Source organism: Dasypus novemcinctus, chromosome 7 (assembly GCF_030445035.2).
Source record: "Dasypus novemcinctus isolate mDasNov1 chromosome 7, mDasNov1.1.hap2, whole genome shotgun sequence".
Classification (NCBI taxonomy): domain Eukaryota; kingdom Metazoa; phylum Chordata; class Mammalia; order Cingulata; family Dasypodidae; genus Dasypus; species Dasypus novemcinctus.
The window spans coordinates 79,574,605-79,591,781 of record NC_080679.1 but is presented as its reverse complement, the minus strand read 5'-3'; the positions used below and the strand labels follow the sequence as shown (position 1 = coordinate 79,591,781).

Here is a 17,177-nt window from a genome sequence, read left to right as displayed (position 1 = left end):
GGTAGTTAGATGCTTTATCAGTTGAGCCACATCTGCATCTCCAGTTTATTTTAGAGGAGGCAGATAAGCATGTGGTAAAGAAAATGACCATGCACAGTGACAGGAAAGATCAATGTCCCCAAAATATATTTTTGTTTACTGCCACTGCATCAGTGATACAAGCTAACATCAAATATTTCAGAACGATGTTGAATTGTAGTGAACACTGTAACTTACAGACAAATGGTTCATTTGGTGATAAGAATACATCTTGTGGGGGTAGCGGATGTGACTCAAATGATTGAATTCCTGCTTCCCATCTGGGAGGTCCCGAGTTTGGTTCCCTACACCTCCTAAAAACAGAAAAACAAATGACAAGCAAACAAATGAAAAAATCAACTTAGGGGAGCCTGTATGGCTCATGGTTGAACACCATTTCCTACATACAAGATCCAGGGTTCAATCCCCAGCCCCAGTACCTCAAAAAAAAAAAAAAAAAATCTTGTGGCTACGCAATTCATGGCATGTCAAAAGACAGAGAAGAGGGAAGCAGATGTGGCTCAAGGATTGAGCTCCTATCTACCACATGGGAGGTCCTGGGTTTGTTTCCCAGTGCCTCCTAAAGAAGACAGTGAGCTGATAGGATGGACTGATGAAACAAGATGACACAACAAGAGACATCAGGGAAAACATAATGAGAGACACAACAAAGCAGGGAGTAGAGGTAGCTCAAGCTATTAGGTGCCTTCTTCCCACATGGGGAGATCCTGGGTTCATTTCCTGGAGCCTCCTAAAAAGAAGACCAGCACACAACAAACAGACGTAGCAAGTGCAAATAATGAGGGGGTGGGAAGAAATAAATAAAATAAATCTTAAAAAGAAAAAAAGTTAGTGAAGAAATTATAGTCCCCTTACTACAGGTTGTAGTCTAAGTGAAACAGACAGGATTAGTAAAATCAAAACTTGGGGAAATGTAAATTAAATAGAATGAGAAATTTCTGTGATCAGAAAGAACATGAATTATTCAACTACTGGAATTAACTAAAGACAAGGCAACAGTACAGGGTTTGGGGACTGGCAATATTAAAAATAAAAAGTCATTAAGAGGAGGGAGGTCCTTAAAGCAAGCAAATCATACCAGGAAGGCTGGAGAACTGAAGATAACTGACGGCATGGTGGAAATAAGGAGATCCCGGCCATGGGCACTGTGGACAGTGACATGAGATTCCAGTGGTCCTAAGGTCGCACTTAACTTGTCTGAGTGAGGGATTCCACTGAAAACCTGTTGAAAGCTGTGGCCTTCTTCTAAGAAATATGCACATGCACTAACATTTTACATATAATTTCAGGAAGCTCAATGACATATTAATTAAATCAAATTTGGGTTAAGGACTCCTGGCCTAGTGACTAAAGGGACTTTGTTGAGATTAGATACCCAAAGCATATACTCTTACAGATTTCTTCCACTCCAAAAGTGCTTCTCCTGGCATGGCAGAGTTCTAGTTGAACATTTGTGGAGGAATCAGACAGAGTTCTACAACATCAGAAAGAAAGGGGGTTGACCCTGAAGGAAATGGTAGTTGGCTGTGCAATTTTCTGATGACCTTATATTTTGTGTAGGACATTTTACTGGATTCTCACATGTAATGGCAAGTGCAATTAGACTCGCTCCTGCTCTCTTGAACTTGACTCTGCTCTCAGACCAGAAGAAGATTTTGAAGACTGTGACTAATTCAAAGCCTTAGATCAGTAAATATTTAGTGAGAAAAAAAGGGAAGGAAGGAAGATGTGAGAGAGGAGAAGGCAGGGAGGGAGAAGAGGAAGAGGCAAGATGTCAGAGCACAAGAGACAAGTGACGTAAGAAATGTGTAGGAGAGTAAAATTTCATCACTTTGGCCTGCTTCTACTCTAATCAAGTGTCTCACAGTTTAAGGTCAACAACTCCACCTTAATAAAGTATTTGTCAAAAATAAGAATAAGTTATGTTAATTATAACTAATTTTTTTTAGTGTTCCCCACATGCCTTAGGGGAAAACGAGACTAGAAAGGAGGTTCTAAAAGGAGGGGTAAGAGAATAGAACAAACCTACATTCAGAGAAAGAGTGAAATAATAGAGACCCCAAATAAGGTATCTGAGAGAAAGTGCTTTAGGGTAGATGTTGAGAAAGTGATACAAGGAAAGGTCAACTACACATTGAAGGCACAGGAGGGTGCACAGATACCCAGCCTCAAGGGAGGCATGGATTAGGACAGAGCCTTGAAAATGTAATGTGCTTAAGAAACATGCAGCAAGTTTACTAAAATGCACATTCCAGAACCTCATACCCAAAGCATCTGATTCTGTGATCAGGAGTGGGCCTGGGAATTTGCAGGCAGGTCACATGAGACAGGTGGCCCCTAGATCACATGCTGAGAAAGACAGTCTCAAAAGGAGGATGAGGGTAGAGGTAGATCTACACTCTTTTGAAATCTTGGTCCGGATAGCTTGAACATGGCTCTGCTCCAACATTTAGTGAACGGATTTGCGAAAGACCTTGAACTCTAACAAGCTTGGCCAAGAAATGTTGAAGTCACTTAGCTTGTTGGGGGGGTGGGAGTCTCTGCTGTTGGAGGGAAAACCTCTCCTTGAAGAGCACTAGCTGTAGAAATTCTCAGCCTCTTGTATATCCTCTTGCTGTAGTACACGTAAGAGAGGTACTAGGAGCACCCCCCACCCCAGGCCATGAACTATGAGGGCAGAGAGGAAACTGAGGAGAACCAAGGAAATGTTTCAGGAGAGATTTCCCACAGGACCAAAACCATAAAATCTGTCTGAGGGCATAGAGTTGGAAGTGAAAGTTCATCTAAAGTCAAGTACATTTTCTTTTCATTTTCATCATTTGTTTCATTTGTTTTTGATTTTGTATGGTTTGCTTTTTAAATTTTTATAGTTATGTAAATTATTTACACGGTTTGAAATAGTTACATGGTTTCAAAGTCAAATCTATAAAATAAGGTATATTTTAAAAAATCTAGATTCCATCCCTGTTGCCTCCACTACGTGCCCTCCCTTCCCTAATAAGTAACCTTTAAACAAATTTCTTAATTGGGTTCCATTCCTCTATTTCCTTTAAACGTAAGCAGATGTATATATAAATATTATTCCTTTCTTAGATAAACATATTATATATACATGCTTTTTTCACATTAAGTTTTCTTGACTTGGATGGTTTATAACATCATCTTTGTGGAAAAATGCATGTTGAGTTTGGACTAATCAAATAAACATTTTAAAAACACAGTCTCTTTATAATTTAGCACGCACATGGAGTTTATTCAATTATTCATTCATTCATTCAACAAACATTTATTGATTAACTACAATGGACCCAGGGGCAGTTCCAGGTTTTGTGGGTTCTAAACCGCTCATAATATTGGGGGTGTTAATAAAAAGAATATAAAGTTATTTATGCAAGTTAGGTGAAAGTGAATATTTATTAAAATAAAAAATCACAATAAATGACCAGATTCTCAAAGACACAGGTCCCTTTTGTCTGAGACCTCTTTAGGCAGTTTACCAGAAATCTGACATAGAAATACTGCCTGATTGTCACCTGACTCCCCTTCCCCATCTAGAACACTGTTTAATTCCCAGCAACTCCCAGCCACAATCTGTCATTGAAGGGGCTGGTGCGAGCTTCCTTCGCTTCCCCAGTTATTTGCACCTGCAGGGCCCTGTGCCGGGGACTGTGCTAGTGGCTGGTGTATGCTGTCAACAATAGGGTCTCTTATTTTATGGCACTTGTACAGCAATATGGGAGGCAGAGATGAAACATAGATGCTTAAAATAAATATACAGTTGCAAAGATTAAATCTCCAGAAAGAAAAGCATATTTGAGAGAAAATACTAGTCAAGGGGTAGTAAGGATGCTGGCCAAAGAAGGCACCTGACGAAGGGCATTTAAGCTAAGAAAGACTGAAAAAGATGAAATATGGGGAATAAACAAACTTAGTGGATCCTGTTAAAGAATAAAAGAATTCAAGGTGCTTTTGCTTTGGTTCACTATCTCATAGTCTATAGACCCAGATAGTACTCAGGAGCTAATCAGTCTTTCTAAATTAGTATCCTATAATGAAAAGCTAATGTGCACCCAAATTCATCAGTACAGACTCTGAAGTATTGAATGAGCATGAACTTAATTTTTAAGAAGATATGTAAGACAAAATGTATTGACATCATTCACTGACTTAAGAACTCTGACTTAAGAACAAGGCATTTCCGAAGAAAATGAGTATCACGAAATATGTAGCTCAAACACTTCTTAGAAAATGAACAAAGAAGAGTTATGTCCTTCCTTATGGCTCAATAAAGGCATTATGGGGGAGCAGATGTAGCTCATGTGGTTAAGCGCCCGCTTCCCATGTACAAGGTCCCGGTTTTGATCCCTGGTGCCTCTTAAAGACAAAACAAACAAGGAAATGAAAAAACCAACTCGGCGGAGCCAACGTAGTTCATGTGGTTAAGTGCCAGCTTCCCATACATGAGGTCCTGGGTTCAATCCTGAGCCCCTAAAGAAAAAAAGACATTATGGAAATTATAGAAACTGGATATGGGAAACAAAAAAGCCAGAAGCAATGACTTTGAGTAGTCAAGGTTAATATCTCTTAAGGAGTAGTGATATACTTGGGTATATGGATTCTTCTCCGGTGAAGCAAGTATATGCTCTCGTTTAAATTCAGTGAATAACCAGAATTATAAAATTGCAGGATAGGCAGCAGATCCTCTTATTTCTTGATGGGATGCCCCATAAACTATTTCAGGCATATGTTTGTTCAATTTGTCTTGTGAGAGATTGAATATACAATGGACAATGGCCAGACCACATAGGGCAATAGTACTTTGACCCACCAGCAACCAGACCAGGATGGCTAAGCTTGGGCAATGACTGCTAGCTTCCCTATTTTTCGCCCCTATTTCCAACTCAGGATCAACCAGAGAAAGCCAAATATGCTTCCTGAAGCAATCACCAAGGATGCCCCCATTCTGGCTAGCCCACCCCCAGCTGGCACACACCAGCAACCTGCAATCAGAACATACCTGAAGCCTGCCCCCTTTTCACCATAAAGCTTCCCCACTCTGCCTGCCTTGAGTCTCTGTCAAACACAAGCCATAGCAGCTGACTCCCTTGCTATTGCAAACTGAATAAACAGCCTCAGCTTGTTCTCATTTGAGAGATTTTGGTTTTATTTCCACACTTGACGGTCCCAAGAAGAACCTGTCTGATGGGTCTCAAGGTCATCAGTAGAAAGTGGGAATCAGAGTCACCTTCAAGCGCTGAGGTGTCCATCTTAGTACCACTTGATATTTCCTCCAGGGGAGATGACAGAGACTGGGAGAGTAACATTAGCCGTCGGATCCCTATAATAACTATGTTCCTGTTTCAAATGATGAGACAAGCCATCTCCTGCAGAAATTCAAATTGGCTGCATCTGTGAAATTCTCCTTGTGAAAGGCACTGTGAGATGGTTACTTTACAACTGGCCAGACAGGTTTCTGTGTCGGACAGTAGTCTCTCAGGATAATACAGAAAAGCTTCGTAGCTGAACTGCTGATACAGGTGAATTGGAGGTCTGAGTTGCTGAAAGCATTTTAAACAGCCAGTTAGTCACGAGCTTTTACTCAATTTGCAATTGTTTTAAATTTCACCTATTTTGGCCTTGAGCAACCTGAACTCAGCCCAGACTAGGAAGAAGCATTGCTCTGGAAAAAACATTAGGTCCCCAAACAAAACTCTGGCACTGAGGTGACCTGGGGCAGGTCACTTCTCCATTTCCTAAAACAAGGATTAATGGACCACTGTGAAGTTCAAATCAGTGATGATGATATAGTATTTTCAAAGGTAAATAATTGGATGAGCAAATACTGCTAGACATTGAAAAGAACAAGCGAATTTTCAGCTAAATTAATTTTATCCCAATGCATACATCATTTGGATCAGATCAGCACACAAGTAGGAAAAACCAGAATGGGTATACTAAATGAGCTGCCTAGGAAAAGAGCACAACTCCATGGCTGACTACTTCCTTGTTCTCCTCCAACTTATACATGATAAGAAGGACAGAAGTGACTGGTAAAGCTCCCTGATGGATAGAGTTATTAATTTCTGGGCAGCTGTTTTAACTCCCTTTTAGAAAAATGACATGATGAGGTCATTCACGTTCCAACTTTGTGACTGTCAAATCTGTGTTCTCCTCCACAGTACAGCTTCAACTACTTCCAGGTGAGTTTCACAGAAAATCCAGCAAAGAAAGGTACCATCAGCTGCCCTGTTTAATGAGGAGTGCTTTTCAGTTGTCACTCTTCTGGCCCACAATACTAAATTCATGTATAAACTGTCACCAGCAGCATAGATTCTAAGTAGATGAGTGTTTTCTCTAATTCTAGGGGAAGATTCTCTGAAGTCTTGACAGCGTGACACATCAGCAGTCGGAGAATTCACCACAAAAATAAAATTCAACAGAAAAAACCCACTACATCCAAAAATGTAAGAATTAAATGTCATTTAAGCTTCTCAGGTTGCCTTTTTTGGAGGGGGAGGGGAATTGGGGAAGAGAAGCTTAAAGCTGAAAGGAGAACAAGTAATGTATAAATTGCTTTAGCACAATGATTCTCAACCCTGACTGCATATTGGAATCACTTGGGAAGTTTTATAAGAATACCTGATTTAATTATTTGGTCTGTATGGACCAAGGGCATGGTATTTTTAAAAAGCATATAACAGATTATAATGCACAGTCAAAACATTTCCTCCTGGGGACAACAGAGGCTAGGAGTGTACCAACAGACATTGGATCCCCACTACAGTGCAGCCCCTGCTATTAAATGGTGAAAGTTCAAAGTGACATCCATAGCCCAGTGAAAGAGGCTAATGGTTAGCAAAGATAACTAAGCCAATTTGAATAAAATAACAAGGCAGGTTATCTAGCTCTACCTCCAGCCACCTGGTAGACCTTAATTGTTTTCAATCACTTTAACACTCTGAAACCAGCAAGTCACTTCTGACTTGGATCCATAGGTCTCTTTGGGCTATCCCTTGGTTTATTCCCAATCTACATGTCTGTTTTGGTGCCTTATTGCTATCAAATACTCAGTAGTCAACAGACCATTTTCCTGATTGGTCAAAAGCCCTTTGAAGTTGGTTCCTTTTTTTTTTCCCAGTCCCAACACATTTTTAGAGGAACTTATGTGCAGAGAGCTGCAGCTACCTCTTTACAGACAGTGAGACTGCAGAAAGTTCTCTCACATATGAAAGCATCTATGGCAACTGCTCTACAGATTATATGTAGTTGAAAAGGGTCCTGTCTTTCTGTCCTGTGAGCACTTCCCCAGTGCTCTCAATAATATGACTCAGACCAAATACATGTGTGTTACCTGTATGACCTCTATCTCTGCTTTCTTAACTCATAGGCAAAAAGCAAAAAATTTCCTTCTGGATTCATCAATTCCATGTATTTTCATCCCTGTTCCATATTTTACATCATTCTCATAGTTAATAAAGAAATACTGAAGTATTTTTATTTAAAAGCCTGTGATTTAGAAAATAACCTATCATATCATATAAATTTTTCATGTCCAGATATTTAGCCAACTGTTTTCCTCAAAGGCCCAATAAAATAGTCAGAGAGCCACAGTCTATTTTAAATTAAAAATGCATGGCTTTAAGGGCTATTTGACATGCAGTAATTATTTGTGTAGTCTTCTAGCCAAGCATAGAAATTGCTAATGTCTGCCCTTGAAGGAAATGACCTGTGGAAAAAATTTCAAACAAACACGACCCAACTGTTCACATAAAAGGGAAGTTGTATAAGAAATTCATTGTGTTTCTACCCAAATTTCCCCTTGACCTGCCACAGAGCAGTATGTACTTCACCACTTTGCCACCAATTAAAAATCATGAACAGATGAGCTTTTCAGCAGAAGAGGGCCAACGTGCCTTCTCCACAGATGGCCTGAATCACATGTTTTGGTAATGGTTGGACACATCATAAAGGCGCCATATAAAAACAGTGGGATTCAGAGGACTTCAGCTTTAATTGTTCTACGTTTAGAATTGCCTCTTTTTCAAGATGGATTTCCTTCATAGGAATGGAGTTCTTGTTATTCAGCATTTGCAGAAGGACTACCGGGCTTACTATGATTTTCTAAATTTTATGTCTAATGTTGGAGACCCCCGGAATATCTTTTCTATTTACTTTCCACTTTGGTTTCAGCTTAATCAGACAGTTGGAACTAAGATGATATGGGTAGCTGTAATGGGGGATTGGTTCAATCTTATATTTAAATGGTAAGACTTCTATTTTGTTTCATTTTCCTGAAATGTATCATTCTTAAATTTGTAGTTTTGGCTTAATGATTAAATTTCAAATACATATAGATTTACTTGGAAAAATCTTTCAAACATATCAGTTAACTTGGAACACCCGATTCATTACAAAAAGCTAGAAATGTTACTTTATCTGACTTAGTAAATTTCAAACCCTGTAACAGATCCTCTGTGATTAACTGAGAAATTAGTATTTAAACAAGCAGCACCATAATGAATGGATTGCTGATTCCAGGGACTGATTTGATTTTCCCAGTCTAAGTACCCAAGCACCCGCAGGACTTCCCCAGGAAAGAAAAAGTCCCTGCTCTTAGAGAAAGCTATGGTGCCCAAACTCCAAATGACTGTAATGAGATAGACCAGAACCCAACTTCTTTCAAAATCCCTTGATCATGACCTTTCCCCAGCCACCCTCTGCATTTTCACAGGAAATAACAGCTAGTCTTTAATTAAATAATGGCTGTGTATATTAATATATATGAATGTTTATATTTCTTTAAAACAGGATATTATTTGGTCATCGGCCTTACTGGTGGATCCAAGAAACTCAGATTTACCCAAATCACTCAAGTCCATGTCTTGAACAGTTCCCCACTACCTGTGAAACTGGCCCAGGTAAGAAATTACAGCAGCTTCAAATTACCGAAGATATTCCAACAGAGAGTGATTATGTGTAATTAGCATCTAGTAATTGATATGATCCTATATGGGGTATTAAAGAAAATATCCTGGGAGGATACTGAAAGTTCATAAGCATCAAAATCACTAATGAGAAAGAAATGTTTTATGAATAACTAAGTTTCATTTTGTTATATGTGAAAAGGAAGGTTAGGAGACTATTCCCCAAATGATTTTAGAGTCAGCATTTTCTTTTTGGAAGAATATAATAATTTGATACTTAAAAAAAAAAAAAAAGAAGTTAGCTTGAACAAATTCCCAAAGAACTATATTAAAATTGTAAATATTGATTTATCTGCTGCTGAGCAACTTACAAAGTTATTATAGGTCTTCTGAGAATCTCAGGAATAAGGAAAGAAAAAACAAGTTTTGTGTAAGAAAGGTAAAGACTTTCTCACAATTACCATTGTCATTAAAGATTATCTCTAACTTTAGAACAATTTCCTTCAAATTTCTTTTTTTCTCTCTCTTGTGTGTATAGTAGACAAATAGACTTCTTGGGCTACCTCTTAAATTATAAGTAAGATTCTGTATAAATGTACAATCTTGCTGTGGAAGTTGAGCTTAAGACTAAGAATTTTTTTGAAAAACAAAGGAAAATTATATGCAGTTGTTTTAATTTATGATTTATTATTATTTATTTATTGCACCTCACCACAGTTTGTTACCTAGCATAATATTCTTGCCATTTGACATCCTTTGGAACTAAACATGAATTTAGTGAATATGGAAGTTCTTGATGAGTTTTCTGAATATCTTTCTTTCTGCTACCATAAACATGTGTGTACATCTATTATATCAGTTACCACACTTTATTTTTTTAATATAACTTTTTATTATTTTTAAAAAAGATATTTCAATTACATATATGTTACAAATAAATATAGGGGATTCCCATATGTCCCACTCCCTGCACCTCCCACATTTTCCCACATTAACAACATCTTTCATTAGTATCATACTGTATTGTAATTCATTATTTTTATATCTGTCTCCCCCACTATACTGTGCATTTCCTCCAGGCAGGGGATGCATTTTTATCCTTGTGAAACCAATGTGTGATGGAAGGAGGAAAGGAGGGAGGGAGGGATGGAGAACATTTGAGGCCCTTGAAATGCTGTTTTGGTCTATCCCAGCAATGCCCAGTATGTGTTCCATCTTATGAGACATTTTCTGGAAAAAAAGAAGAAAGAAAAGAAAATGCTGCCTTCTATTGTCACCCCTTGGAAATTTACAACTCACTTGACTATATAAAAAGCTCTGAAAATTCTCTACAGATAAGAAATAGGTTAGTCTTTGTTTAACTTAGTGTTTACTTTAGTGTTAATCGTAGTGTTTAACCCAAACGAACCTCTATTTGGTGAAAACTCAGAGAGAACATGAAGTCAGGTGATAAAAAAGAAAATTAAGCTGCTTGGGAAAGACATTCTGAGAGCTGAATCTACCTGTCTGCAGGCTTCTTCTGCCAGTATGAATGCCTCTTTTCACAGCTCCTCTGTAAACCCCATTTCACAGCAAAGCCTGCCACAGCAGTGCCCACAGGACAGCCAAAGAAGAAGGTGTTTGTCCACAGCAGGCAATTTGTAAGTCAGTCGGTAAATCAGGGATAGCTATGGCGTCCTTCAGACATTTGATTTTTCACCATAAGGAAATAAACTAATGCAAGATCCTGTACAAGTGCTTTAATTTTCTCTCCAAATAAAAACAATTAGAAGTGAAGCATGAGTGGGGCTGTGGCAGGTTTTGATGCAACAACAGCCTGGGATCTTAATTTATCTTGAGTATTTTGACTACTGGAAGTCAATGAGCTTGAACATCCGGGAAAAATTATTTTGACTCAATTTTCTATATTTCTCTCTGTTTCTAAACATTGCACACAGCCTGTGCCCCATGGATTTTTCCTTATTTGTTTGTAATTTTCATGGCTAATCTGCTGTCCATTTCTGAGACTGACATTTTATTAACCATCTTTCAAAGGAATTATCACTTTGTTGTTGCAGGAAGTCCATCTGGCCACGCAATGGGCTCGGCGTGTGTCTGGTATGTCATGGTAACGGCTGCCCTGAGCTACACTGTCCCCCAGAAAGATGAGTCGTCTATCACTCTGCACAGGTCAGCTTTGCTTCACTTTCTGTTATATTGGAATATGATAGTCTTGAATAAAGAAAGTCTTTTTTAAAATTCATTTTAACATGGTTTTAGTTGTTGAATGTGCTTATTCTATTCTATCATAGCCCAAATAGCAAAATAAATAGAAAATTAATATTTTGCTTTAAGACAATGTCCTAATTAGCTTGCAGCTATTGCCACATTAGAGGGTTAGAAATGTTTAATTGATTAAAATGATTTGCTAAATGTGCCTTTGGGTTTCCATTATACAATAATAATTTGGTAGCTCATAAATAAGTCATCTAAAATTATATAAGGAAATATTTTGGCAGGCACATTATTTTGATTTAAGATTAACCTGAAGTTTTGGGAATCACTACTCTCTTTGAATGTATCTGTTTATTTAGTAAAATTATGCTTCCTTGCTTGAATAATCAATACCTTTGACATAGATAACATATATTCTAGCATTAAAGACTATGAGAACTTTTTAATTAAAACATTCTACGGCCAAATTTACATTTGAATACTAGTGGACTTAACGTTAGTAGATTTCTTAATGTTTAAAAAGGCCTGGAACTTTAATTTTTTTGAGTCAGAATCTTTTTACACTAAGAATTCATCTAACATAGATCACAAAGAGGAAAACATTAAGATATAATCTTACAAAAATATTAGCATAATCAAAAGTCTCCATAATTAAAATAATTAGTATGATAAACTGTAGACGTATATTCAAAGTTTATAGAACTAGGAAAATAATAATAAAAATTTCTGACAAATACATAAGAAAAAGAAGAAAATTACCAAATAAAAATAGTCAAATACCATATATAGTAAATTTACAAAAGAATAAATGCAAATAGCTGAACACATTAAAAAAAATATTCTCAGCAGCTTCAAAGAAATACTTAAATAATACAAATCTGAGATAGTATTTTCTTCCAGCATATTAGAACAGATTAACAAAAAAATAAATTATTAGTTTAGGCCGTCATACTAAGAAATGGGTACTCTTGTAAACTACCGATCAAAGTTGTGATGGTATACTCTTTGGGGTAGCATTAGAACTGCATATTGAAATTCTTGGATTCTGACAACTCTGTTTGGGAAGTTTACCCCTGGAAATAGAACAGAAATGCATAATTATTTACCTGAAAGAGTGACCAACATAGAGTTATACATAATAGGAAAAATATAGGAACTTAGAGACAACTACTTATCCAGCAACAGAAGAATGATTACATATAAATTATCCTATATTCCCTTTTTCTTATTCTCTGTATTGCAAAAAATGGAAGGAACCAGGTCTCTTGAGAGTCCATGAAATTAAATGCAATGAAAACTTGCCTTTGATGAAATGCTCAGACCTTTTTCACCAGAGTGGCAGCTGCTTCTTCAGCTAGTTTTCTTCAAGCAAAGGAAAGTTGAGAGAAGATAATGGAGAGGAAGCACATGTGGCAGGAAGTAGAAATATATTTGGTTTATTCTTGATTATTTTGAATATTAGTAATAGCCCCCAACCTGAATTTCCCCTGCTCCATTAAAATAATGATCAGGTTGTCAAATTGATAAATGTTTTAACCTTTATTAAAATCTCAGGATGCAACACTGGCAAATATAATGCATTGTAAATGTAGAAACCTCTTTATTAAAGTTTTTCAAATTCTGTGCAAGCACATGGAAGCAGCATTCTGGGGAAAAAAAGATTCTAGAATTATGATGCTGTGTCAGAGCTAGAAGGTTTCTCTGAGCAAGATCATCTGGTGTTGCCCCCTAATTTTATGGAGTGTACAATTTCTTTGCTTTTTATGCTTGTATCTCTTCTTCCAATGTAGACTGACCTGGTCTTTTCTTTGGAGTCTGTTTTGGCTGATTCAAATCAGTGTCTGCATCTCCAGAATATTCATAGCAACACATTTTCCTCATCAAGTTATTCTTGGAGTAATTGGTGGTAAATATGATCACTTACCTTTAGTTGTGTCATTGGAAAGTTTCAGCTTCATTTGTTTTATGTTGTCAAATTCTCCCTGGTAATCAGTTTTCCAATTACAGAGGTAATTGTGTCAAGCCACAGATACTAAATGCTGCCCTGGGTGCTTAAGTAAACACAACACTCATATCCTCCAGGTGCTTGATGGCACAGTCTCTTTCAATGGTATTAGTGCGTAGCCTCTGTGAGATGAGCTTCTGTGAAGTGTGATTAGAGCTAAGATCAACTCCCAAACCATGACTTCAGAGCTTGTGTCTTGGTTTGGGTGACTTAATAATGGCCTTCCAACTTGCACACCATGTCCCTGTTTCTGAAACATCTGAAGAGATTATTATATGACTATAGACTTCACTTAGCAACTGCTCTATATTCCTGAACAGCAGAAATCCAATCATTATGAATCTTTCAAAGGCTTTCTAAGTTAATTGGCTATGGTGATTAATATATCAATTGTAGCACCCAGATCAGTGCTTTACCTATAAAGTGGGGTTGTCACTGCATGCTACCCACTCCTGAATGACCCTCTGAGTGAATATTGATGTTAAAAAAAAGAACAAAACAGCTCTTAGTGCAAACATATGTTTTAGTTATTGTCTTAAACAAGAGTTTTGATAGAACCTAAGTGTCTAAAGCATTTCATCTTTGAAAGCTATGAGTCAACCCTTTAATTCAGGGAATTAAAGAAATGACTCCTGAGGGGCTCAAGAACACAGTCATCTTCAGTGTCTCTTTCTAATCCCCAGGCATGCTTGTGGCAGAGGCCTTTGAATATACTCCAGGCATCCAAACAGCCAGCCTGAACATGTACCTGAAGACCAACCTCTTCCTCTTCCTGTTTGCACTTGGCTTTTACCTGCTTCTCAGACTGCTTGACATTGACCTACTATGGTCTGTGCCCATAGCCAAAAAGTGGTGTGCCAACCCTGACTGGATCCACATTGACACCACGCCTTTTGCTGGACTCGTGAGAAACCTTGGGGTCCTTTTTGGCTTGGGGTTTGCAGTCAATTCTGAGATGTTCCTCATGAGCTGCCGAGGGGAAAAGGGCTACCAACCCAGCTTCCGCCTACTTTGCGCCATGACTTCCCTGACCACACTGCAGCTCTATCATTTCATCAAGATCCCAGCTCATGTGGAGCATTTATTTTACGTCCTGTCTTTCTGCAAAAGTGCATCTATTCCACTGACCGTGGTTGCTTTAATTCCCTACTGTATTCACATGTTAATGAAACCAAGTGGAAAAAAGATTCCTTAGAGTAGTGCTGAGTTAGTGCTCCATGGTCCCAGGATGACGCTCCTCTCCAACCACCAGTGGAATCACAGAGCAGCGAAAGAATGTGGACATCTTTTAAACAGAGATCACAAAATGGTGGCCACAAACCCCATCCCACCCACACATAGGTTTGATTTAGCCTTCACGGTGTTCTTTGTTTGTTTGTTCTCTTTTAAAAACCAGAATATTTTATGTAAAAATCTGAGTTTCTGTATATTCTTGGAAAAAACCTGAAGATATGGCAACACAAAGCCTGCATTCCTACATGGAGGCAATCGATTGTGGAGTTGATTATCCGCAATAGGTAACAAGTCGCTCTCCATTTTATCACAGATTTTAGCATCCCAGTGAGGTTCCCAGTGTCAGATACCTTTATCTTCTTAAGGCCAGTCTGTTTCCAGCTCCTGTGGACATTTTAGTGGGGACCTCTGTCAAATCCAATCCTCTCATTTTTCAAATGAGGAAAGGGAGGTTCATTCATCTCTACTGGCAGAGCAGTAATTAAAACCCAAGTCTTCTGACACATATTTCTATCACACTGTGTTTTGTTTCTTCATTTTTAAGAGGTAAAAATCAGCAAGAGTGAATGCTTTGATATAGGTTCTATAACAATTGCCATTTAAGTCAGCTTTTATTTCATAAATGACATTAAAATGCTACCTTCTATTTGACTTTCATCACAACGTACTTCTTAGAAATATATTAACATCAGCTGGCAGGTTGGATCTGGATGGTCAGAAATGGTTCTAGAAATGGATATATAAGCATATCCAGGAAAAGTGAAACATGCCTATCTACTGTCTGGACTTGAATCTCTGTTTAACTCATAGATTCTATTTTATAGTAGTGCTTTCCAATGTTTCAATAAATGCTGCTAACGCTACTCTGCTTAGAACATTATTTACCAAAAACCGCTCTCTCTTTGCTATAACATCCTTATACTTTATTTTTAGTAGTCAATATTTCAAAACCAGGGAAATCCTCTACTTTCTTCAAATACCTTCCTCAAACTCTGGTCCAGGAAAACTATTAAATGTTTGTATCTGTTAGCTTGGTTAGTCTCTATGTACTACTGAAATATTATGAAAATCTTTAGCTTTACTTTAGAAAATTATTATTGATGGAATATTAATACCATACTAAAAATTTCTCAAAAAGTTTTTTTTTTTTCTCATTGGATACTGGTAATTTTGAACATTTAAGTTGATAACTGTATCATTTCAATAAAGTACATTTTAGTTACATATCTTAGTGAACTGTGATTCACCATAATGCTATGTTTTAGACTTCTCAATATATCAATACATGAATTATTTTAGATGATGACATTTTAAATAACCCATAAACATTTATGAAAACATAACAATTCATATGAGTGCTATTTGACAAGATATTAGTTGGGGATAACAAAACTCAAAATCAAAGTAATTATTGACCCCTTTCCAAGTGCTTTTCCAAAAGACATTTAGCTTTCTTTTTGAAAGGTAACTGAACTTGATTTCAGTGTTTGAGTGATTCTTAGCAAAAAGAAAGAAACACTGAGGAACGAAGAAAGCTTAAGAATGAAATTTTTCTCATGTTGGTAGGAACTTTGGGGTAAAAGAAATATAGAAGAATAATTCTTTAGCTGATGGCCTTTGTTCATTGAGTCAACCCCCGTATTTTTATCTTAGAACAGTCTTATAAGTAGGACCATTGTTAAAGACCTGCCTGTAACAATGATGAGAAAGACTCTCATGATCCCAATTTATTTGTCAGAAGTAAATGAAATTTAGGTCATTTGACTTCTAAAATGTCTCTGTGTCTATATATTCAGGAGAAAAATGTCAATATCATGAACTTTCAAGCTGGAAAAATCCAAACAAGTGACTTGAGAAGCTGTCCAGTCAAAAATGCATTTTAAAAGAAATGCAAAGGAATTTCCTAATCCGAAACTAGTTATCAAGATAAATGTTGAATCCCTTTGCTTTGACAATTCATCGATTGGACATTTACCTTAGAAGGTTAAATTGGTGACTTCTCTATACCTATTTCAGTATAACAGAACAGGAAATTTTCTTTAAAAATGCAATAAGATGTCTTTAAAACTCAAAGTTATTCTAAATCTCTAAATGCTTTATATTTATTAAAAATCTGGAAATAAATTCAAAATCAAATTGCTACATAGTCATACAAAATATCTTGTTGTAAGAGAAAGTCAAAAGACTTGATTTATAAAATGTGATTCATTTCTTAAGTATGTTAGGACTCTATAATCTAGCACACTCCAATTGAACTTTTTACAATGATGTAAATAGCAATGTGAGAAAATTCTAAGAATTAGAAGAGCTTCATATTCAGTTCTGCAAAGGACAAATGCATTTTATGTCAAATTAGAAGTTAGTTTGGTGTGGAGTACTAATTACTGTCTTTGCTTGCCTTTGATGAAGATCACAGTAATGACGTGGAAGATATCACATCTCGTTTGTTTTGGTAGCACAGAAATGATTGCTTTAAAGAAGGGAGAAAATTCAAAGATTGGGGTTATAAAGGTTAACATCAAAGCAATTAATAATCTTGTTTGAATTTTTAAATTTCTTAGAATCTTTCCTTTTCACATTTTGCATACACATAGCCTAGTGATTTATGAAGGAAAGTGAGAATCTGTCTTTAAGTTCAAAAACTGAGATATTTCCTCCAAAGAACACCACTGTCTGGATGAGCTCCCAGGACAGGGGAGAGTAATGAGTGAGTGGCAGCAGCTGTAGTCTTTTAGAGTGAGGTTTATGACACTCTCTATGCA

The 17,177-nt window shown here is 37.1% G+C and overlaps 1 protein-coding gene across 1 annotated transcript; it reads left to right on the top strand.

Moving 5' to 3' along the window:
• Window positions 1–8,085: 8,085 nt before the first annotated feature.
• G6PC2 (glucose-6-phosphatase catalytic subunit 2) lies at window positions 8,086–14,541 on the top strand. Its single transcript, XM_058301266.1, has 5 exons — window positions 8,086–8,303; window positions 8,848–8,957; window positions 11,021–11,132; window positions 12,968–13,083; window positions 13,866–14,541. Exons 1-5 carry the CDS (start codon window positions 8,086–8,088, stop codon window positions 14,375–14,377), a joined length of 1,068 nt encoding a protein of 355 aa, XP_058157249.1. The 3' UTR covers window positions 14,378–14,541.
• Window positions 14,542–17,177: the final 2,636 nt, after the last annotated feature.

Bases quoted from the DNA above. Each gene is read 5' to 3' on its own strand.
- G6PC2 (XM_058301266.1), top strand. From the start codon at position 8,086: ATGGATTTCCTTCATAGGAATGGAGTTCTTGTTATTCAGCATTTGCAG. The intron at 11,133-12,967 runs GTCAGCTTTGCT...CTTCCAATGTAG, and splicing joins TCGTCTATCACTCTGCACAG to ACTGACCTGGTCTTTTCTTT. The intron at 13,084-13,865 runs GTAAATATGATC...TCTAATCCCCAG, and splicing joins TATTCTTGGAGTAATTGGTG to GCATGCTTGTGGCAGAGGCC.